Source organism: Phycodurus eques, chromosome 17 (assembly GCF_024500275.1).
Source record: "Phycodurus eques isolate BA_2022a chromosome 17, UOR_Pequ_1.1, whole genome shotgun sequence".
Taxonomy (NCBI): Eukaryota; Metazoa; Chordata; class Actinopteri; order Syngnathiformes; family Syngnathidae; genus Phycodurus; species Phycodurus eques.
The window spans coordinates 7,381,558-7,405,791 of NC_084541.1; the positions used below are offsets into that span (position 1 = coordinate 7,381,558).

Consider the following 24,234-nt stretch of genomic DNA (forward strand, 5'->3'; position numbering starts at 1 on the left):
CACACCTACGGGTAATTTAGAGTCTTCGGTTAACCTACCATGCATGTTTTTGGGATGTGGGAGGAAACCAGAGAACCCGGAGAAAACCCATACAGGAGGGGGGGTGTCCTCAGAACTGATGTGCAGATGTGCTAACCAGTTGGTCACCGTGCCGCCTTCTGACAAATGTATTTATTATATTGATAAATTATATACAGTATATTATAATATAATATTACTATAAATTAATGAATTTATTATTATGATATTAATTTATTTATTCAAAATTGGGTCAGAAATTGAGATATGAATCAAACCTTAATTTATGTGTATCGTTACAGCCCTAATGTTTAAACTTCTATTTTGCCTTATCTTTAAAAACTGCACATAGCCAGAAATACAATTTGGAGAGGTATTACCTTGTTTATCATGTAAATGTGACAGAATGCTGAAGCAGCTAATCCCAAACACTCATTTTGATAATGCTGCTAACATTGACCTACTTTTATTGTGCGTGATGTTTGGTTCATTGTCAGAGCGCTGTTGCATAATCTCTGTGTAAAAGAGGCAAGTGTTTGTAGACTCTCGGAGTCTCACAATCTTAATTTATTCAGCAATAAATGATTGTTGATTACATGCAGATTATTCAGTGGATTTTATTTTATTGTTTTGGAACAAATACACACTTCTCAGAAAGAATGTTTTTAATGACTGATAACTCATGACCTTCATCCTAAACTGGCCTATTTCATATGACAGAATACTGTGGATAAACTCCTTAAGGATACAAATCTGGCAGCTGTGATTGGCTCTCGTTCATGGAGAGAACAGTTCATTGAAGCTGTCACAGTCAGTGCAGGTCAGTGACTATCATTAAAAAAATTATTGTCTAAATTTCATTTGAATTTGTTGTATTCACGTTTAGTCATACTAATGTTGACCATCTGTGTTAAAACCAGAAGGCTAGATTTGCCACAATATTTGGACTATACGGCATAACTCTTTCCCCCCCATCTTTAACCCCTGCAGCAATAAAGGCGCAGTTTATTTGCAGATATTCCTGATCCCAGGAGCGTCACGTTCTCCTCTATTCTTAACTTCTCTTTAACTCATCAAATTTTTTTTTACTACATTTTCAGTGACCTCAATATTAAAGTGTTAACTGTTTACATTTTTAAATCAAATACACACATATTGAAGCATTCAAATCAGTATTCAGATCTGATCTGCGCAAATGCTTCTGTCAACATACTCTACTACTTCTTATCACTGACATACAGCTGAAACCAAATGTTTACATACACTAACTATATAAAAAGACACGTAGGCCTACGCTGTTTTTGTCTACCTGACATGAAATCAGACGAAACCTTTTTTTTTTTAGGTCTATTAGGATTACCACAATTATTTCTATTTGATAAATGGCAGAATAATGAGAGAAGAATTTTTATTTGGCAAATTTTCATTACCTTCTTCAAAGTCAGAAGTTTACATACAGTAACATTACTATGCTTTTAAACCATTGGTATACAATCCGACCCGTAGGGTGAATTTGAAAATAAAAAAATACAGAAGACATTGTGGTGGTGGGGAAGAAGGATAAATATGAGAATTATTATGCTCACATAGAAGATGGGATGGTAATCATTTCAAGGTCTTCATAATTTGATTTAATTTTAAAGTGCAATAAGTTTTTGTTTGTTTCAGTTCCAAATACCACTGACTTTAACTTTTGTGCTTCGAAAGGTTATTGTGCATGTGAGACGGTGTCAATTCAGTTGCATGTATCCACAGACACTCACCACTGGGACTTATTCGCTTGGTGTGGGGCCACTCACTCATTGCGATAAATAACTCATAACTATGATAACTTCCTGGGTATCCCCTCACTTGCACTCTATTTCTAAAGATGTTTAGAATTTACATAGCCACTCCCACCACACTTCAGTTGTACATCCGGGTCCACTACCGCTGTAGTAGTTTTGCTGCTTTCCCTCCTGTCCGGTCCTGTCCTATATTGTCCTGTCCTTCCTTCACAGGATGAAGGTCTACTGCCCGATACAACACTCAAATCTAATGTGTGATTGTATTAGGTAGATAGTGATTTACTTTCCTCATCTTTATTACCGCTAATGTCCTGTCTTTTGTTGTCTTCTCTTCCTATATTATTTAGTTACCTTCACACAGACTCTCCTTTGTTTTTTTTGTTTTGTTTGTCACTCCCCTTTAAAACTTTTTTCTGTCGGACTGAAATTTTCAATAAAAATACATCAGACTACAAAGGACCACAGGGGCATCTTAAAAACTCCACTGTGACACAGTAAAACTGTTCCGGCATAAAATGGATACAGTAGTACTGTAAAGGGCAAGAACCACAGAGAAGTTTGTGTGCGCCCAGGATGGGACATTTTAACGAGGCTCAAGCACTTTTAATACAGTAAATGCTTGAATGGCAGGTGGAATGTGGAATTATGTGGAAATACTGAAGCAACATCTCAAGACATCAGCCAGAAATGTAAAGCTTGGGCGCAAATGTGTCTTACAAATGGACAACTACCCGCTTAAGCATAATGAAGGCAGTGTTTTGGAGTGGCCATCACAAAGCCCTGATCTCAAGCCTACTGAAAATGTATAGGCACACCTGAAAAAGCAAACAGAAAGGTTTAGTACGATTTCATGTCAGACAGATATATACTGGATGTAAACATCTGGTTTCAACTGTATTTTCCCTAGCTTGCAATTGCCTAATTTGTAAAATCACAATGTTATATGCAATACAGCCATGAATAACTTCCATAATATATTGTAGAGTATAAACTGAGTAAGACAGGCATTAGAAAAACAATGTAAAAGTTAAAAACACTAAATATCATTATAGAAGAGTCCTGTACATATATAATATTGCATTAAGTAAAATCCTAAAATAATGTATAGAGTGTGGAATGTTGCGGTTAGGGGGCAAACATGTTTAATTACCCAAGGTTAACAAAATTCATTAGGCTTGATTTAAAACATAACTGATATCCCTGTGAAAATATTATATACACACAAATAGCAAAAGTGAACACAAAAAGCATTCAATAAAACACTTTAACAAATGATGATTGTGAGACATTGCAGCTTTTTTTGTCATCTTTTTGGCCTACTGTCCTTTGGCTTCTGGATTCTTGTTTGACTTTTGGACCATGTTTTCCATTAAATTTTAGGTAAAAGTCTGAGTTTGCGTTCACTGTAGTTTGCTATCAGTTTGGGGCTTACTGGGTCACACAGTAAAATAACCTGCCTTTGATGTTTAAGCGCTATCTGCTTCTCAAATTGTGTAGGATGACACTTTTTTTTTCCCTTCTTTTTTTTAAACAGGTGACAGAGATGATGAGGGACAAGATCAGCCAATGCCGAACTGCTTTGACTATTTCATGCACATATTGTGCATATTTTGGAAGATTCTCTTTGCTTGTGTCCCGCCAACTGAATACTGGAATGGCTGGGCATGTTTCATAGTGTCAATATGTGTCATTGGTATGTTAACAGCCATTATCGGAGATCTTGCATCTCATTTCGGCTGCACAGTTGGCTTGAGAGACACTGTCACCGCAGTGGTATTTGTAGCCCTAGGGACTTCAGTTCCTGGTAAGTATTATCTCGTCGATATATTTTCATCTTAATATTGAATGTTCAGTCTATGCAATACTGAACCTTTAATTCACAGATACCTTTGCCAGTAAAGTGGCTGCAATCCAGGACCAATATGCCGATGCATCAGTGGGAAATGTAACTGGAAGCAATGCAGTGAATGTCTTCTTAGGTATTGGTGTAGCGTGGTCTCTGGCTGCCATTTATTGGGAAGTAAAAGGTCAAGTTTTTCGTGTGGATGTTGGCTCACTGGCGTTCTCAGTCACACTCTTCACCATTTTTGCCTTCTTCACAATGGGAGTGTTGATGATCCGCCGTAGGCCCTCTATAGGTGGTGAACTGGGAGGCCCACGGATCCCCAAAATCCTGACATCACTGATTCTCTTTGGACTCTGGTTCCTTTACGTTCTCTTCTCTAGTTTGGAAGCCTACTGCCATATAAAAGGCTTCTGAGAATACATGTTTGGGGACAGTAATTAAACAAAGATATACAGTTTTACAGTACAGTATTCTTTTGGAAAGAACTGATTAGTAATTTTGAGAAGACCCATCATCACTTGACAAACTTTGGCCATGGTATAACACACTTGGACATGTAAATCTGCATATCCACTGCAGCAAGAATTTATTTTCTTAGCATTGAGCAGTCAGTAAACTAAATAGCATACAGCGTTCATTACGTATACCAAGACGAAATTGTGAATGTCTTTAAAAAAAAAACTTTATACCACCCCTCTGCTTTGTAATTTGCTTGACTTCATTATGTCAGGACACCGCTGTATTTGATTTTTGTCATCAACTACAGTATATGATGGATTTAACTTGTTATAGTATATATAAAAAGGCCAGGTATAAATGCTGACCTGTGTAATTACATTGATATTTTTTTGATGAACTGCTAACATGGAGTATATAAAAAATGTGTTTCTCAAAGCAACATGGACCTTTGTTTGTGGCACAAATCAATCCAATTTGATATTACTCAACACACTACATGTCCAGAATAATCAATCGTATACTTACAATGACAATACATTCATTTTAAGCTGCACAATGACAAAGACATGCACTGTCAGTCTGACTGTTTTAAAATGATAATTCAACCTGAAAATTGCAGCTATTTTTTGTTTTGTTTTTGTAAACTGTAGTTTCATGTACTGTATTTGTAATGTATTGTAAATGTTCTGATATAGACAAAACTACAATATAATTTATTTTATGTTATAATTGGAAATTGAATGTGTGTTTTTGTCTCCACTGGCTGCTCTATATTCGTAACTGCAGTATGTACCATATTGTCACTTTCCTAAAATAATAGCCCAGGTCATTTTTTTGAAAAAAAAAATAAATAATAATAATAATAATAATCTTCTCGTCACTGATGGTGCAGTGGTACACTCGCCTGACTTTGGTGCGGGCAGTGTGGGTTCAGTTCTCACTCAGTGGTGGCATGAATGTGAGTGTGAATGGTTGTCCGTGTCTATATGTGCTCTGCGACTGGCTGGCGACCAGTTCAGGGTATACCCCGCCTCACGCTCAGAGTCCGCTGGGATAGGCTCCAGCACACCCAATCGTGAACGAGCTTTATTATGAGCAAGGACGTTAATTTGTGTTGTGTATTTACTTTAAGGTTAGCTTACGTGAGCAATGCTTAATCGGAGGCCCAACGTTTTAGATAACTGAGCCGAAAATGCACTCTGAAGAAATGTGAAAAATAGAATTAAAAAAAACATACAGGTCTACACATGGTCAGAGCAATTAGCTTGATGTCATTTTTGCTGAGTTATGGAGCTCACTTTTTTTCCCTCTTCCTCTAGATGGCTAAAAGGTTTGAGTAGAATTTAATGTATCTTGAGAGACATAACCAGTGCATCCTATTTAAAATGTGCCAGTGATTAATTTTTTTTAACAATTACATGGAAGACAAATCAACAAAATCATACCCAAAAAAATATCCAAATAACATATTTTGGCTGTGTTATTTGAAAGAAAAAGAGCATTTGGGTGGTGGCGCTTAAGAGCTGGGGGTAAACATTGCTACAGTATACATTTTGTCTCAGGACAACTATAATTTACACAAGTGCATGGTGTGTCTGTATTTTGTGCATGGATTATTTTTAATTTCATGGATGTCTCCTCCAATTCTTGAATGACCAACACACATACCGTACAGTATTGTAATTAATAGTTTGTGCGAGTGGAATGTAATATATGTATACACTGCTAGTTTCTATATAATAAAAAAATTCCCCATGTTCAAAACATTTAGAGTTCGAGAACGTTTCGTTTACTTTACTGAATGAACAATGAAAATGTTCAAAGCTGTCATCAATTCCTCAGCGTTGAAATGACGTTTCATTTGAAACGTGAAGTTACATTGTCCCATTGCTTGTGAATGCAACATTAATCTAGCACAAGGGGCAGGACAACATGGCTACCGCTGCGGGCCGATACTACGGAGAAGGCGGCAGAGCAACAAAACGACAGAAAACCGAGGACGGAGGGATGACAACGGTCGGGCGAGCCTTCTTGTCGCACTATTTAGTTGTTAATACAATTATTTATGTCATAAAATCTGCCTTTAGACGCCACTATATAGAAAATTCAGACTCTCGGCTTCGGTAGCCAAGAAACTAGCCATTCTAAGCGAACACAATTGTAACCGTACACTTTAGCATTTTCAAGGTAGTCCGTTTCCTGAGCAAAGTAAATAATTTAGTAGAACGTGCAGCAATGTTAAAACATTGATAAAACCCGGAAATACCAGATCAGTTGTTTTTTTTCTAGGTTTAACGTCTAAATCAACAGTCTACCGCTAATGTCTAATGCTAACGTCAATGCGAGCTCCATTCAAGAGACTCCCATCGGGCCTAGTTTCGCATGTCGTGTTTGTTGGTGAACTAATTTCCCCACATTGCACGTCGTTTATCTAGCGTCACTGTGCTGGAATTATTTTCAGGAGAGCTACGATGATCCCCATAAACCCCTACCCTCCCCGGTGGTGCACATCAGGGGCTTGGTTGATGGTATTGTGGAGACCGACTTGGTGGAAGCCTTGCAAGAGTTTGGAAGCGTCAGGTATTCATCCTCTAGGAAATATGCCGTAACGTAAAAGGTTTTGTGTTGTTGTACATTTCCCACACCAGTGGTCCCAAGTCCCAACCTTTTGTCTTGTGTACGCCCTCACTCATACATGCTGATGATTCTCAAAAAGTAGAACACAACTGATTATTGAATTAAATTGTATCTCCTTAATTTGAACATTTGATTTGCAGGCATTGTCTTCTTTTTAACTCAAATTAAAAACACAAATAAATAACATGTTGCCTTGAAAATAAATAATATAATCAGAATAATATGAAATAAAAATAAATAAACCTGCCCTTGTTTTATATAACTCTTATAATGTTTACTGAGTGTTATATGAACCCTCTCCTGAATCTAGAACAACTGGACGTTTCAGCCATGCAAATGACCGATTATCGAATCAATTTGATCTCTTTCTTCTTGTACTAATCCAAATTAATAATCCAACAAATGAAAAATCCAATTTGAATTATTTGAAAACTATCTGTAGCCCTCTTTTTAATTCCTGTTTGCTGTTTTTTTGAGGTCGCAGATTTAGTCACAATGTAGACAAATCGGGCTGTTTGCACATTTTCCCTCTGGGGAAAAAAGCAGTTGCCTAAACTCTTTTTTTTGTTAGTTTAAAATGATTTACTTTATTCATCATGATCCCTCGCCATGGGAAAAGTCTGTTTAAGGACTTTTCAATGCTGAAAAAAATGTACTCCACGCTGGCTGGCAACATCTTGTCTCCTACCAGCTAGGTAGTTTAGCTGCTAGTTAGCGGTAGCTCTTGTCAATCATGTGCCACGATGTGTTGGATGAATCTTGCATAACTATCCAATTCATCTGCCGTGGTTGCAGTCTGCCATGAACATTCGTGCAGCTACTCCTCATGGGACTCTTCGTTCTGGGGAGATTCTTTCCTCAGGGGAGAAGGCTCCATGATGCGTTGCATATTATACGCAACTGTCCAAATGCGCGCAGTAAATCAAAACGCGCTGGAAGCTAACAAGGACATGGCCGGATGACTTGATTCATTCCAGCTCCTGTCAGAATAAAATGCGTAAATTCATTGGCTTCCAGTTGAATGTGAACATCTTAATTCAAATTTTTTTTTAATTGGAATTCACAAATTGAATCAAATGGTGAATACATTCTTCTTAGCCCAAATAGTTAGTGATCCATGTACCATAATATTAAAGTAATGTAACTTGATTATTTAATTTTAAATACTTTAGGATTATCCAACTACCAAATGTAGTTGGATAATTTAGGATTATCCAACTACCAAATACTAAACAAATGACAAAAGAAATGAAATATCAATACAATATGTATTTATCTGGTCTTTTTGGTCTTATGAATGTTTAATATGCATGGTTTGGGAATATAGGAGGAAGCTGGAGTACCCGGAATTCTAATCCAAAAGATTATTTTATTGCAGCTACATCTGCTTGGAATGGTGTTTTAACTGTCACCTCGAACCAATGAAAAGCCTACTAGAACAGTGACTGTAAAAATAAATCTTTACAGCGTTTTAGTGGCAGTTGGTAATGTAGTTTTGACTATCTTAATTTTCCAATTTACAAATGCCACTGCAAGATTTACACTTGGTGAAGATAAGGTTTTGACTGTGAGCAATTCATTTAATTTTTGTATATGTTTTGACATGAACAAATGTAGTTTTTGTTCCAAGTACAAATAAAGCTAACACTAATTTTGCATTACATGCCAATACTTTTAGTTTAACATTCTGGTCTTATCATAAAGCAGAGCTTACAAATGTTACGGAGCGTCCGTATTTTGTTACGGAAATTACTGCACGCTGACTCGTTATGGCTGTAACACCGATTGTTCTGGCTATTGGGGGAGAAAAAAATACAGTGTCCGACATTACCGGCCAGTACGGCGCTGTGTCTGACCACCGTGACGAGGGAAGAAAAAAAGGCTGCTTGGGGGTACGCTATTTTAATGTAAGGTAATGTTCTGGACAAAATGTGGAAAATATGGAAATTCAGACAAATTTGGCCAGTCTCAGACCTTCCACTTTTTCCCCCTGATGAAGTCCTTGGCTGTGTTGGCAGTATGTTTTGGGTCTTTGTCTTGTTGCATGATGCTTCTCCCGATTAGTTTGGATGCATTTTTTTTGTAAATTACCAGACAAAATGGTTTTGTAGACTTCAGAATTCATTCTGCTGCCACCATTATGAGTTACATCATCAATAAACACTAGTGAGCCTCTTCCAGAAGCAGCCATGCAAACTCAAGCCATGACATTACCTCCACCATGCTTCACAGATGATGATGTGTGTTTTGGATTATAAGCAGAGCCTTTCTTTCGCCATACTTTGACCTTTTCATCACTTTGGTAGAGGTTAATCTTGGTCTCACCATTCCATAAAACCTTGTTCCAAAACAGCCGGTACCCAGCTGATGGGTACCGGCTGGCCAAGCGGAATGCAGATTTGGTGGTCGCTGAAGCAAAAAGTCTGGTATGGGAGGAGTTAGGTGAGGCCATGGAGGAAGACTTCCGTACAGCTTCGAGGAAATTCTCGACCACCATCCGGTGTCTCAGGAGGGGGAAGCAGTGCACCATCAACACTGTGTATAGTGGAGATGGGGCGCTGCTGACCTCGACTCGGGACGTTGTGAGTCGGTGGGGAGAATACTTCGAATACCTCCTCAATTCCACCGACAAGCATTCCCACGAGGAAGCAGAGTCTGGGTTCTCTGAGGCGGGCTCCCCTATCTCTGGGGTTGAGGTCACCGAGGTGGTTAAAAAGCTCCTCGGTTGCAAGTCCCCGGGGGTGGATGAGATTCGCCCAGAGTTCCTGAAGGCTCTGGATGTTGTGGGGCTGTCCTGGTTGACACGCCTCTGTAACATTGCGTGGACATCGGGGACAGTGCCTCTGGATTGACAGACTACATCTTTTGGCTGGCCTGGGAACGCCTCGGGATCCCCCTGGAAGAGCTCAAGGCAGTGGCTGGGAAGAGGGAAGTCTGGGCGTCCCTGCTAAAGCTACTTCCCCCGCGACCTGACCTCGGATAAGGGGTAGAAAATGGATGGATGGATGTTTAAACTTTAGTCTTGGCAAATCAATTGCACCTGTAAAGTTGCCACACATATACATTTGGAATATTTCTGCAGAGTTCGTGAAATATCAAAATGGACATTTTATCTTCAGTTAAAAAATACTCTGAATGGAAGGCCACGGTTTGCAGTACTCTCAAACGCCAGTGGGGGATGACTTCCCTGCATGTTTAAATATTAAACAAATAGTTGATTGCTGTATTTGCATTCCGTTGTCGATCTGTCCCAGCTTGGTCTTCTCGGAGAGAGGGTCGCTATCTTCAAAAGAAGGAAAGGAGCCTTTTGAAGATGGGAGTCAAGATTTGATGGGAAGCTGCTAATTAGGTTAAGGTTCAGCAGGCGTACGCCAGGCGTCCTTTTAGTCACTGTCTCACAGCAGGGTGGCTTGGAAGAATGCAGTTTATCAAGTTGTGGGGGCGTCACCATGGCACCTCAGGTTGCGGGAGCGTGTCTGCTACACAGTACACTATCATCGCAGCAGACCCTGCGATGTGACTATTGTGCACACGTACATTGACATGACATGACAATGCGCAAACAAAATGTCGTGCAGCCCGAATAATAACCTATTGGATTAGAGTCGAAAAATAAATGTCTTTGTGCTTCGTTAGGGTTAATGAAATTTTTAAATTTCAATGTCAACCCCCTTTACTATGGCTGTCAAGATTGTTGTATTTTGTAGCTTCTAACCAATATGGATTGTACTCTCCCCCCATAGTTCTGTGGTAATGATGCCCAAGAAGCGCCAGGCCTTGGTGGAGTTTGAGGACATGAATGGATCCTCCAGTGCTGTTACATATGCAGCTGAGAACAAGGTTTACATTGCAGGGCACCCTGCCTTCATCAACTATTCCACTAGCCAAAAGATCTCACGGCCAGGAGACTCAGACGACACCCGGAGTGTGAACAATGTGCTGCTACTCACCATTATAAATCCCATCTACCCCATCACCACGGTAATCTAAACTTCAAACCAGTGTAATACGAGTGGTTGTGTTTAATATAGTTTGCAGATACAACATTGAAATGCAGTAAAGGGCTCTGATCATTTTTTACATTCAAATTTTTATGTGACAGTTATGAAGACTTGCTTTTTATATAATTTCTTTTACATTTTTTGTTTGAAAATGAACAATTTAACCGGTTTCGCTTTATGTATGGTTATTGAGCCATAAAATAAATATATTATTTTCATTATTGAAAATAAGGGTATCATTCCCACTCTGGTCCAATGTGGTAATTTAGAGGGGTACTTTGGGCATGCCAGGACTCAGGAGTGCTTTTTTAAAAATGATCCAAACTTTACCTCTACAGGATGTGTTGTACACCGTATGTAACAACTGTGGTCCTGTACAGCGGATCGTCATCTTCAGAAAGAATGGTGTTCAGGCCATGGTTGAATATCCTTTTGTATTCATGCTCTTTTTGTAGACATTGTTTATGTAGTCATTTGTGTAAATCTGCAATATCCTTCTTAATATTTTATGATTCATATTGACTGCTTTTGAAAAAGGGTCATAACAATAACATAACAACATAACATTGTAAAGTACTCTCAATCAGTTGCCTTTTGGCGAAATTCGCTGTTTTGAACTCAAAATAGGCCATTTACGTGAGTCGTGTAGATCCGATGAGTTTTTCGTAATCCTTGAATGCTCCCAGCTAGCGGTAACAGTACTTTCACTCCGTTACAATTATATAAATGTCGCTCGATACTATTATTTCTCAATTATTGCTTATTCATCAACTATTTCGTGCGCAGACTATGACTTTGACTTCCGCATTGGGCGCTCTTTGTGGCAATCTAATTTAAGCGCTAATGACGTTTAAGTCTCGTTCACCAATCAAACGACAAAAGAAAGTCACATGATCTCCCAGTGCTTGAGTAATTATTTCACTGTGTACTTTTTACTTTATTTTTTTTGGGGAGGACTACTTTTTACTTGAGTCACATTATTGTCAAGTAACAGTACTCTTACGTGAATACGTTTGGCTACTCTACCCACCTCGAGACATCCTCTATTGCTACTCTTACGTTTCAACATTTTTGCTCATCAGATCAGCCAGTATCGTATTTGTTGCACTGGTCTTTTGTATTTTCGCGTTGAGGTGATATGAGTCGTGGCCCTGGTTGCGGTCCCAGCGGAACCGCGACGCGCATGTAACATCGGTGACAAGTGCCACTCCGCTAGTACATCTTGTATTAATTAGGAAACGCGCCTACAATTAACTAATTAGTTTGCGGTTGTTAATGTTAAATGTGTAAAGCAACGGAGCAATGTTCGGGATTATGTCACAACACAGAATTAAGTAACTTCAAATTCTGAAATGCCCAATAGAAACAGAAAAATATTGTACTTATTATTTTCCTGGAGGATGCATTTGGAATTAGCCTTTGAACTTGGTAATAGTGAAAAATGAAGTGAAACAGACAATGATTTTAGTCAATTCTTTCCCAGAATGCTTAAAGAGGAGGATGCTATTCATGTGGCACAGCTTGCAGCAGGCATCAGCTGTAGGTGGAAATGTACCTGGCTCAATTTGGAGGCCAAAACAAAAATGCAAAGAGATGAGGCAAATTTAATTTGAATTTTAATTTGTACATCAACATGCACTTGAGCGGTGTAAATAAATGTTTTTCTGCGTGAAGAAAATTTGTTGATTTTTGCCTTATTGTACTCTTCAGTCTTCCAGATTGCTTAATGTATGTTAAAATTAAAAACTGCGGGGACCCGGGGGATCCCCCTAGACCCCCACTCCAATGTTTTTTTGTTTTTTTTTTGGTTCACCTTTTTCATGCCTTTGGTGTTTGCATGTCTGACTCTACATATTAACTTTTCACTTCTTGTAGGTACCAAACATATTTCCCTTTGTAGTGAGCTTCTGCTATCTGCTGAGTCAGTGACTCAGAATTTTCATGTGCTCAAACATCACCTTAACTTACATTTGCTACATTTGACTCAGTCCAGAGTGCCCAGAGGGCCAAAGCCTCGCTCAATGGGGCAGACATCTATTCTGGTTGCTGCACACTGAAGATTGAATATGCCAAGGTATGTGTCAAGCTAGAAATGTCATCATTAGTACAAGTAGTGATATTAGTGTTTCGTTTGTGACAAAATCCACAGCCAGCACGCCTAAATGTCTTCAAGAATGACCAGGACACATGGGACTACACTAATCCTAACCTGGGTGGCCAAGGTAGGTTTGTCACCATTCCTTCCCCTTTCTACTTCCTCTTTACCTTTCATGCCACTAGTTTTAGATGTTAGGTCCCTGTACTGTGGGAATATTGCCTTCGATCACATTATCGAGTTCTTTCACTCAACAAGCTCGTCAACCTTATTGTTCCAAGGCATTATTCTTGTGGTACAATCACCGTTTTATTCATTTTCTTGCTACACAGCAGGCAGAAAGTGAGGGCATGAGGAGTAACCTCATTGGCAGCCAATTATTTCGTCCAATGCATGAGTACAGACCAGTGCACTCCAGTCACCGTACCATGCACAAGTACACCATTCACCACTTAGGTCCACATTCCCTCAAGAGCATGAAACAGCTGCACAACAAAACATCCCTGCCTTTTCCCGTCCAGTAAATACTTGCAAGTGTGCTCATTCTATCAAACATATTGGAGATTTTATTATTGCTTGAATGAAACTCACCATTTAAGGGTCCCACAAAATGGGGTCTGATGTCAGTACCTTATGTCTAGTTTGTAGCCACAAAGGATTTATGATTAATCTCTTAATGCATGGATCAGATTACAAGACGAATGGTCTCTCACGATGGCACATCAGACTACTGCCATGAAATTCTGTCGTATCTCGGTCAGACATCGGCAGCACAACATGACATTTATCACGACATAACTGTATCCCGTATTTTACGATCATTGGGCTACATGATCATGGTGTCAAATCAAACACTGTTGGGGCAGGCAGGCACCAACAACGATTGCAGCAATGTATTGGGTTTGGGGGGATGGGGACGGGGGAATTGGGAGGAAACGTCTGCTGTTGGCACTGGGTGCTGCGCAGAGGAAGTTTTGGCCCGTCTATTCTTCGATGAGAGCTTGACGTAATGTTCACGTACTTTCAATACGGCCCGCAAGCAGGCAACATAACGTTATGTAGCTAGCCAGTGCTAGCACTAACGTTTGTACATAAACATGCCGGCGTTCTGTCGATTCATACTACAATGCTTTGGTAAACATTGGTTTGTGCGTGTGAATACATGTTGACGATGGTGAGCAAGTACGTTGACAACCGCAAGGCGCCGGTCGGAATTGGCAATCCTGTTGGTTGACGTCAACGCATATGTTGGACGGTTGTCGTTCATATGTCACACTGCATGGAAGGTATCCAATATTTTTGCGTCGTAGGGCCAAATCGTCGGCTGTGGATTATGTCACAGTACAGAAGTATTGTTGTTCATGACAAAATATGTTTTTGGCCTGATCTGGGAAATCATCGCAATAGCAAATCAGGCCAATATCGGGGCTAAAATCCTGTAGTCTGATCCAGGCATAATTTAGCATTCCATCTACATGATAGAATACGATTACACAAATGATTTTGCTGGCAGCTGTCCACTGCCTTATAGTACTGTTACGGAACGTGGTTTGTAACACTAGATGTTTTTATGAGCATCATAGGATGAAGTTCATATTACGACAATGGCATGAAATTACTTTTTAATGTGGTTCATATATCATTTTGACAAAGTTATATACTGGCCAGTACCGTGAAGGGATTGTGGTTGTCATGTTGCATTGCAATAAATAGCCTGTTTAAAGTGGTTATAAACATTCTAATCAATACTGTTAAGTTACATGAATAAAGGATGATTGATTGATTAGCACGTTCTTTGCATCCCATACATTTAACTCCCTTCAACAGATTGGTTTTACAGTATGGCCTTAAAAGGCATGAGAACCTAGTTTTCGACATATTCACTCAGATGAGAAAAACTCTATGAATGAAAACTACAATAAACGTTTTTTTTTCCACATGCACTGTTTTATATGAAAAGTAAGGACATGACATTTTTAGAATTATTTTTCTGTGATATTTGTTTAACATAGACTGGACACTGTTCAAATTATATGTTGTGATGTTAAATCAAAGTTAAGGTAGCAGCAGCTCCATACCATCCTCTCCAAAGGTATTTAAACGGCAAGGTGAAATCCTTTGTTTCCTGTTGTATACTGAAGATATTTGGGTTTCAGATCAAAATATGAATATGAGACAAAAGTTCAGAATGCCAGCTTTTATTTCATGGTATTTACATCTAGGTGAGGATAAAGCAGTACAGAAAATGGATGGATGGATGTTAAACAATGCATCTTTTGTTTGAAGCCACCCACTTTTCAAGTGAGCAAAGGTATTGCAACAGACATTATTAAATAAACTTAAAGTGAATAACATTTAATATTTGGTGGCAGAACCCTTACTTGCAATAACTTCATCAAGCCTGGGACCCTTTGACTTCACCAGACTGTTGCATTCTTCATTTGAAATGCTTTTCCAGGTCTTTACTGTAGCCTCTTTCAGTTCTTTGTTCCTAGGGGTTTCTACCTTCAGTCTCCTCTTCAGAAGGTAACATGGATGCTATATTAGGTTGTCTGGTGATTGACTTGGCCAGTCTATGACCTTCCACTTTTTCCCCTGGTGAAGTCCTTTGTTGTGTTGTCAGTGTGTTTTGGGTCATTGTCTTGTTGCATGAAGCGTCTCCCAATTAGTTTGGGGGAATTTTTCTATAAATTGCCAAACAAAATGGTTTTGTAGACTTCAGAATTAATTCCGCTGCTACCATCATGCGTTACATTATCAATGAGTCAATCAGTGAGCCCATTCCAGAAGCAGCCATGCAAGCCCAAGCCATGACATTACCTCCACTATGCTTCACGGATGAGCTTGTGTGTTTTGGATCATACGTTGATCCTTTCTTTCGCCATACTATGGCCTTTCTATCACCTTGGTAGATGTTAATCTTGGTCTCATCAGTCCATAAAACCTTGCTCCTAAGCTTTTGTGGCTCATCTCTGTTAGTTCTTTGCAAAATCCAATCTGGCATTCCCATTGTTTTTGCTGATGAGGGGTTTGCATCTTGTTGCATCTTGGCCTGTATATTTCTTGTCTTCAAACAGTGGATTGTGATACCTTCACAGCTGCCTTGTGGAGGTTGGCAGTGATGTCAGTGAGTGTTGTCTATGGGTGTTTCTTCACAGCTCTCACAATGTTTATGTCATCAACTGCTGTTGATACCCTTGGCCGACCTGTTTGATATCTGTTACTCAGTACACAAGTATTTTTTCTTTTTTGGAACACTCCAAATTGTTGTATCGGCTATACCCAATGTTTGTGCAATTAGGGTTGGGCATCGAGAACCGAGAACCGATTGGAAACAAGACTAAATTTTTAGGTCTCCCGGAATCGTCCAAATAAAAAATTTTGGTTCCCAGTTTCGATGCCTAGTCCGCCGACCCCGAAGAAGTGGCGAAAACCAACAAAGAACGTGCATCAAGACGTGCATGTGCCCAACGGCGGCGAACAAAAGTGTGTCTTTGTTAAAATTATTGACCAATCGCCTAAGTGCAACACTTGAAATAAGATTATATTGTGCAAAGGAGGCTTTCTCGATGTGTAGCGTCTGACATGCTCCCTCCCACTCCGAGCGGCGCTTCAGTGGTCAACTGTCAATTGGGTGAGTGAAAACAATAAAACGCATCTATGCCAACATTGGGACAGCTAACAAGGTAAACGGTTGGTTGCACATTTGCACTGTTTTTAACGTTTATTTTAGTCTTCGAACCAAGTAAGAGCCGGGAAAAAAAATGCTTAACATTGAGCTAAAACTTCACCGTAGCAACTTTACATCACAATAAATTGGAACAAAATTCACATAAACATCTCACAGAAACACAAACGCTAACCTTGTACCGCATCGGTGGGTAAGGAAAGGAGTCAATGTTTTATAGCATTTAAAAATAAAATAAATCACAGGTGCGGTGTGGTTACCTTTTGTGCCAAAATGCTGCATTCCGGTGCGTGCCCTTCAAAATATAATGCTACAAGCTTAAAACAGGAAGTCAAGTTAAAACTTGCACATATAAACCATTTGACGTGATAAAATAGTCCCAAATAATGATTTTAACAATCCTATATTAAACTTTTAGCTGAAATATTAATTGATTATTAAGTCAATTGGGTCATAGGTTTGATATTGATTCTGGTTATAAAGAACCCCGAGTCAAATGTTCATTTGAATCTATTGTGCGGGCTGCTAAGAAAATGGATGTTTATAATTTGGACACCCTTTATTTAAAACATGCAAACTTTTTTGACCCAGCCCTCTAAAAGATTTGGAATCGAGAATCGTTTGGAATCGCAATCGTTCAAATTCAAACGATGCCCAACCCTATGTGCAATAGCTTTGATCGATTTTCCCTCTTCTCTCGGCTTCAAAATGGTTTGCTTTTCTCCCATATACATCTGGTCTTCGTGTTTGCTTAACAGCAAATGCAGTTTTCACAGGCGAAACACATTGTCTAAAACAAAGCACTATCTAACGTTTAAGCAATCAATGTAAAGGCAACACCTGAGCAACTAGAAACACCCATCAGTCACGTTCCAATACTTTTGGTCACTTAAAAAGTGGCTGGCTTCAAACAAAAGGTGATCTGTCATGAGTTGTTTAACACATCCAGATGTAAATACCATGAAATAAAAGCTGGAATTCTGAACTTTTGTCTCATATTCATCTTTTGATCTGAAACCCAAATGACTTCAGTATACAACAAAGGAATTGACCTTGCCGTTCCAATACTTTTGGAGGGGACTGCATATTTGTTCCTTTTTTAGTCGGTACACTCCCAAAACAGGTTACAATCAAGCAAGGTTGGCTGGGGGAAAAAAATTAAAAAACAAACTTGCCACTTTGTGAGATGTCCAGTTGGGAGAAGTGTTCTATTACATTTCAGCTGCCTTTTAAACCAGAGGTACTCCTTGTGTCCTGGCCATGCAAACCCATATACAGGCTTACCTAATTTTCCAAGCAGACACATGCTGCCAAAGACACAACAACTTCGACAGCAACAATAGAACAGCACCCAAAGCCATAACTAATGTAAATCTACTCTTCGGGACACATCGGACACAGTGGGACAACAAACACTGGAACACAACCTCAACGCAGTACTTCCTCATATCAAGTTCATCGACATCTCTTTCTCCACTACAAGGGACTGACAAGGGGATCCATTTTATTTTTTGGGGTGATGGACAATCACCCTTTCATTTTGAGGGACAAATATTCAAAGGCCACGCAGACACCTATACCCAACACAGACCCATCTTGATACGTTGATAAGCATCCACCACCACCTGTTTACCAGTACAGCACATCTCCAGATCCTTGAGGAGCAACCACTTTTGTCATAGCACATTGATGGTCTGGGCAGGTTGTTGTCGGCCACACTTCCTAGCCCTGGGGCCCTTGGGCTATTCCTTCTGTAACACTACCACAGGGATCCACAGAGGAATTGTCAGACACTCAGCTGACAAGGGAACAGATGACAACACATACTGCAGCAGACATCAGGAAAAAGAGACCCTTCTCTCGTTGCAACAATAATACAGCATGCCTCCACCTTCCTGTGCGAACACATGACACTACAACAAGCTGAATATCCACGGCTGCATACAGTGCGGAACTGCCATCACAGCACATCATCATGCAGATATACTGTCAAGCACTAGATGCCTCTTCTCTTTTTCTACAAGTGACCAACCGCCATTAAACCAAATCAAAGCCAGCAATATTTCCGTGCCCAATTTTACACGAGAAGAAATATCCACGGGGGGGGCCCATGAAGACACGAGCATGAAACATTCAGCAAGCATACAAGTACAGATGCAAACAGATTACAAAAAGCCTCTTCCAAAGCGCTGCATTTTTGGACTGGTATTCTGTTTTTCCCTTTACCTTCCCACCCGTTTCCCTTCTATCTGTGCTGTTCTGTTGTTTCATTTTCCATTTTTTTTCTGCACTGGCCCACAGTGATGCCTTTAACACCTCCCGTGTGATGCAGGTTTGGCTCAGTGTGTCTATGGACAGACAGCCCACTCTCAAATGATGCACTAATCCTGCTTTGTGGTCTGCACGGTAAGCCGGAAATGCTTGTCATAGCAACTTTGAAAAAATAAAATGAAAAATCAAATGGCAGCAAGCACAAACCAAGCATGGATTTGTGGATGTACTTATCTATGGTGGTGGGGATGCAAAGAAGGAAGAAAAGAAGAAGAAAAAAAGAAATGGAGAATGAGTTGTCCTTTGAGGGTAATATCCTTGCTGAAGACTGCCCCCTACTGCCCACTGTGTCCAATACTTCATGTATGGTCCTGTAAGTACTGCTAAATGATAAGTTGATGTATTGGTTAAAAACTGACAGTTACTTTGTACCAAAATCAAACTTGCTGTTGTTTACTCAGTGCTGTTGCAAAGTAATAGCTGATAGCGGTAATAAACTGACAAACTGGCAGAATTAAGAGACTACCATGTGGATGTTTAAGACATTTAACAACTGTAATATTATTTGAATAAAACTGATAGACTGTGGCGTTAAAAAGTACTGCCCCCGTCTCAGGCTTATATATTTATTTCAGTTTCTCCACTTTGTTTAAGATCTTCAAACAAATGTACATACCAGACAAAGATAAACCAAGTTAACAAACGTTTTTAAATTATGATTTGGGGGGGGGGGAACTAATCAAACCAAGAATATCTCCACAGAGATGACTCATTGCCAGTTATAGAAAGCACTTAATTTCAGTTGTTGTTGCTGAGGGTAGCCCAACCAGTTATTAGGTTTATGGGGCTGTTTTTGACAGTGAGCTAGGAAGCTTTGAATGTCGTCGCCCCCCCCTCTTAATTAAATTAACCATTTACAAACATTTTATGTTTTCTTGGGTTATCGTTGTATGCTATTTACATTTGTTTGGCAATGTTAGACAAAGTGGGGAAGCTGCAAAAAAGAAAAAACTTTGCGAAAGGGGCATATACTTTTTCATGGCACTGGAGCTCTAGTTGGATTAGGTAATATGGTGGAATCATAATTGTGATTGCAAGAGAGGATTAACCTTTATTTTTCAATGAATCGTGTTAAAAGAAATAATTTTGATGTCATAGAACAAATTGGAACTGCAAATGACTGCTGTATTGTGCTTAGAGTAAATGAGATCCTCATAAGATCACATCATTAAACTGCTGCATACTGGAAATTTGTTTTTTGATCATATTGATTGTTTTGTTATGCAAACTGTTGCATAGCAGTAATTTGATTTTGTTTTAATTACAATGTAATTGTCAGCGCTGTCGAGAAACTGTAACATTATCAAATGTATGTTTTTTCCAGTTGCAACTTTTGATTTGACATGTATCTGTGTACCTGCACAGATGCTGATGGTGAAGGCAATTGGAACAGTTCACAAGGTGTGTTTGCGTTTTATTAGAATGGCAGGAACAAATCTCCATTATGTCATGAATTGGGTTACGAAATCATACCTTTAATCAATGTTTAAGACTCAAGCTCCTTCTGTTGCATGTCAATCACCTTACATCCCGTAACACAAAGTCACCACTCATTTACCAGCATGATACCTCATCAAAAAACATTTTCATAGGCATTTATGATTGTACCTTATGTAGATCCTAATGGAAACTCAAACAAACGCCAGAGACAGCCTGCTCTTCTTGGGGACCACCCACCTGATTATGGTATAAATCCAGAAAACAATTTCAAGATGATAGGCAAATTATGAATACTGATGATGTTGATTTCCCCCCTACTTATGATAAAGGTGGCCCTCAGGGAGGCTATCACGGATACAGTGATGACAGCTATGGGCCGCCTCCTCCCCACCGAATGGGGCCAAGTATAGGGGGACGTGGTCGTGGTAATCAGCGCTACGGTGCTGGATATGGGCCGCCACTCCCCGAGTACGGCCCCCATGCCGACTCGCCCGTACTTATGGTATATGGTCTTGAGCCCTCAAAGATCAATGCTGACAAGGTCTTTAACATCTTCTGCCTCTATGGCAATGTGGAGAGGGTGAGAGAAATAAAAGTGCTCCTCCTAAGGATTTGTTTGAAGGGAATTCATTGGTATGTTTTCAACTGCATATTCTTATTCCTGTAGATTAAGTTTATGAAGAGCAAACCCGGAGCCGCAATGGTCGAGATGGGTGACTGCTATTCTGTGGACAGGGCCATCTCTCATCTTAACAACAACTTCCTTTTTGGACAAAAACTCAATGTCTGGTAAGGGCAGTAGTCTTAAAATGTTTCATCCTTTTTTTTTTTAAAAATGAGTCTTTACTACAGTCCTACCGATTAATCAATCAGCCGGCCGATCTAATCAGCCGATATTAGTCCTTTTCAAATAGGCCAATTTTTGTCATTTTTTTCTTAGACATTTACACATTACTAAATAAGATAAAGATAATGACATTAAAACAAACAAAAGACAATCAACAACAAAATTGGCCCGATTTTTGCCGAATTTTCTATAATTCATGTTTTATTGTTTTGTTAAGTGACCCAAAAGTTATTTAATGCAATTACAGTAAAGACATTCTGATTCAAATATTGGAATTGCATCGGCATTAAAAACAGAAAAAATCCATGATCATTACTATTATCAAATTCCAGACACAAACCTCTTGTCTTTCCATGGTGTAGTGTGTCCAAGCAGCAGGCTATAGTACCAGGACAGAGCTACCAGTTAGAAGACAACAGCAGCAGCTTCAAAGACTTCCATGGTTCTCGTAACAACCGCTTCACCTCACCAGAGCAGGCAGCCAAGAACCGAATCCAGCACCCCACAAATGTCCTACATTTTTTTAATGCACAGCCTGACATCTCTGAGGAGATCTTCAACCAGGTCAGAAAAGCCACAAAACTTTTACAGTGCATATATAAAATGTCTCCACACCCCTGATCAAATGCCAGGTTTTTGTTTAAAATAAATAAAAATTACCAAGATAAATTGAAAAACTTTTTTCCACGTTTGTAGCCTATAACCTGAAACAAGAATAAACTGAAATCTTTTAAAGGGGAAATTTAAAAACAAATAAAACGCATAATTATCCACACCCTCAAACTGTTACTTTGTTGCAGCACCTTTGGCTTTTAGCTCATGTTAGTAGTTTAGAAGGTTTAAAATGACTTGGGCTCATTTTTTTTTTATGTCACAAACCTGGCATTTGAACAGGTTTGTGTAAACCTTTTGTATCCACTGTAGCTTGAATATCGTCAGCATTGTCATTATATCTGAGCCGTGTTTTCCTTCTAGGTCTGCGATGAATTGGGAATTAAGAGCCCTTCAAGTGTGAAGCTTTTCAGTGGGAAGAGTGAGTAATTGGCATTCGTCTAAGATGTTTTGTCATGCATTAACTGCAACAAATCTGATTTTGGATGACACGGAGAACAACCAGCTGTTGACAACAGCTGGTTGTTCTCCGTGTCATCCAAAATCAGATTTTAATACTGTACATGAACTCAACGGCATATATTTAGGTTGAGAATTTGAGTTGTGGGAGTATATGTCTGGTGTTCACAGTAAATGCACACTTTGCTGGGGAAGAAGCGTAATCGAGCTTATTACCTTGAGTGACACACAAACATGCAACAGCCTCTGTTCCAACATTCACGAATGAGTGCGTGATTCACGCATCCTCCATTTTATAAAAGATAGCTTTCAGTGTTTACATGGAAATAATGCTGGTGTTTTCAGAAACTTCCACCTTGAGACACGTTTGTTTTAGCTCTCTGGAATGCTGTTGTCACGAATATGTCGTATCATACTGATGAGTAACACAAACGACACTATTTACTAAAATTAGAATTTGGATATAGTCGCTGTTGGGTGTCACCCTCTTAATCCAAATTGATACGGTTGGTAGTCTTCACGTGGGTCTGTTCTTTTTTTTTTTAACCAATTATTAACTATTTACGCGTTGAAAATGCTTGCTCTCCAGAACGAGACGTTTAATAACTCAAAATATGCCACTTTTATTATTTCCTGAAAAATGGTTTCAGAGATGCTAGGATTCCGCCTGACCGTGACAATATTGTACATTCTTGAAGGGATTGATACCATTATGAGCTTATCTACACCCAAAGTTCTGGAAACAAAACATCCTCAATATCATGTCAAACATAAATCCAAAGGAATAAAAAGCATTGTACAGTATTACAGTATTTTAAAAAAATATATATAATTATTATTATTAGGCTTGTACTCATTTTACCTTGGTAACTTTACCAACCTTAATTGTTTTCGTATAATTGACTGCCTAATAGTGGATGTGCCTCAATTGCCACAATACAGTATACATAACTACCAAAGAAATGACAACCATTTGGTATTTCAAGGTAAACATTTGTCTCGTGTGGCACGACAGGTGAGCGAAGTTCATCAGGCTTGCTCGAGTGGGAATCCATTAATGATGCCATGGAAGCCCTGGCAATGATGAACCATCACCAGATGAAAAACCCCAGTAAGTATTCACAAAAATTGCAATTCCCAAATGTTACTTTAATTGTCTGAACTTTCACAATGTATGTATGTGTACAATGTCTCCCCCCCCACCCACCCCCACCCTTTTTTCTAGGTGGACCTTATCCTTACACTCTGAAGTTGTGTTTCTCAACCACTCACCATGCCAGCAGCTAAATACATCCCCTTTAAACAACGTGTCACATTTTATTTCTTTGCATAAACTATAATGTAGTTCTGTTCTTATGTCCCATTAAAAGTATTCACTCACCGTTGACACAAATAGGATTGCTGTGCTTTACTATATTATTTTTTAAGTGATTACAGTATTTCTTTTCTTTTAGATATATATTACCAAGCCCACAATCTAAAATATTTCTATGTAAATCCAGCCTTTTGTTTTCAAATAAAGATGGAATGCACGTTGAAAGATAAATGTCCACGTAAGGTATTTATTAGCAAACTGGGTAGTGATTAAATTGCAGTTTTCTGTTACGAAAAACAAAAACAAAAAATGTTGTTGTCATTTGGTTGGTTGTTGGACTACAGCAAATGATCAGTTTTGAATTCATGTTAACACCTTGGAAATAAATATAGCATCTGGAAACACTAGATAGTTCAGTTTTGCAGCAGTGAACCGGGACCAAGTGGGAAAGTGTGACCATGCAGTACAGTAATACATGATACATGTAATAAACTTCTCCAATACAGCTTTTTAGTGTTGTGTTTCAATGTTTGAAATGTGCTAGGATTTTGGATCGGGAACTTCAAAGTACTTGACAATATTAAAACATGAATTGGAAGCGCTTGCAATTTAAGTGCATTGTGGCTCAAAGCAAGAGCAGGCTCAAGTGTGCTAGTTTTTATTTTTTATTTTTTTATTTTTTGCTTCTTTCCAAGCAAC

At 39.1% G+C, this 24,234-nt stretch overlaps 2 protein-coding genes across 2 annotated transcripts in view; both read left to right on the top strand.

Annotated features, from left to right (window-relative positions):
* slc8a2a (solute carrier family 8 member 2a) overlaps positions 1 to 4,724 on the top strand; it is a 32,539-nt gene extending 27,815 nt beyond the window's left edge. Inside the window, exons 11-13 of the mRNA XM_061702046.1 lie at positions 739 to 838; positions 3,340 to 3,609; positions 3,689 to 4,724. Coding sequence (XP_061558030.1) covers positions 739 to 838; positions 3,340 to 3,609; positions 3,689 to 4,065 — 747 coding nt within the window. The 3' untranslated portion in view covers positions 4,066 to 4,724. The remainder of the gene's footprint in view (positions 1 to 738; positions 839 to 3,339; positions 3,610 to 3,688) is intronic.
* A 1,308-nt stretch (positions 4,725 to 6,032) lies between these two features.
* Positions 6,033 to 24,040, top strand: hnrnpl (heterogeneous nuclear ribonucleoprotein L). Its single transcript, XM_061703449.1, has 14 exons — positions 6,033 to 6,126; positions 6,572 to 6,690; positions 10,491 to 10,728; positions 11,087 to 11,172; positions 12,726 to 12,822; positions 12,898 to 12,970; positions 20,228 to 20,263; positions 20,480 to 20,548; positions 20,632 to 20,882; positions 20,970 to 21,091; positions 21,512 to 21,713; positions 22,125 to 22,182; positions 23,236 to 23,331; positions 23,446 to 24,040. Exons 1-14 carry the CDS (start codon positions 6,043 to 6,045, stop codon positions 23,505 to 23,507), a joined length of 1,593 nt encoding a protein of 530 aa, XP_061559433.1. The 5' UTR covers positions 6,033 to 6,042; the 3' UTR covers positions 23,508 to 24,040.
* Positions 24,041 to 24,234: the final 194 nt, after the last annotated feature.

Excerpts from the sequence above, each read along its gene's own strand:
- hnrnpl (XM_061703449.1), top strand. The coding sequence starts at position 6,043 with ATGGCTACCGCTGCGGGCCGATACTACGGAGAAGGCGGCAGAGCAACA. Across the intron at positions 12,823-12,897 it reads TGAAGATTGAATATGCCAAG|CCAGCACGCCTAAATGTCTT; the intron begins GTATGTGTCAAG and ends CAAAATCCACAG. Across the intron at positions 21,714-22,124 it reads CTGAGGAGATCTTCAACCAG|GTCTGCGATGAATTGGGAAT; the intron begins GTCAGAAAAGCC and ends TTTTCCTTCTAG.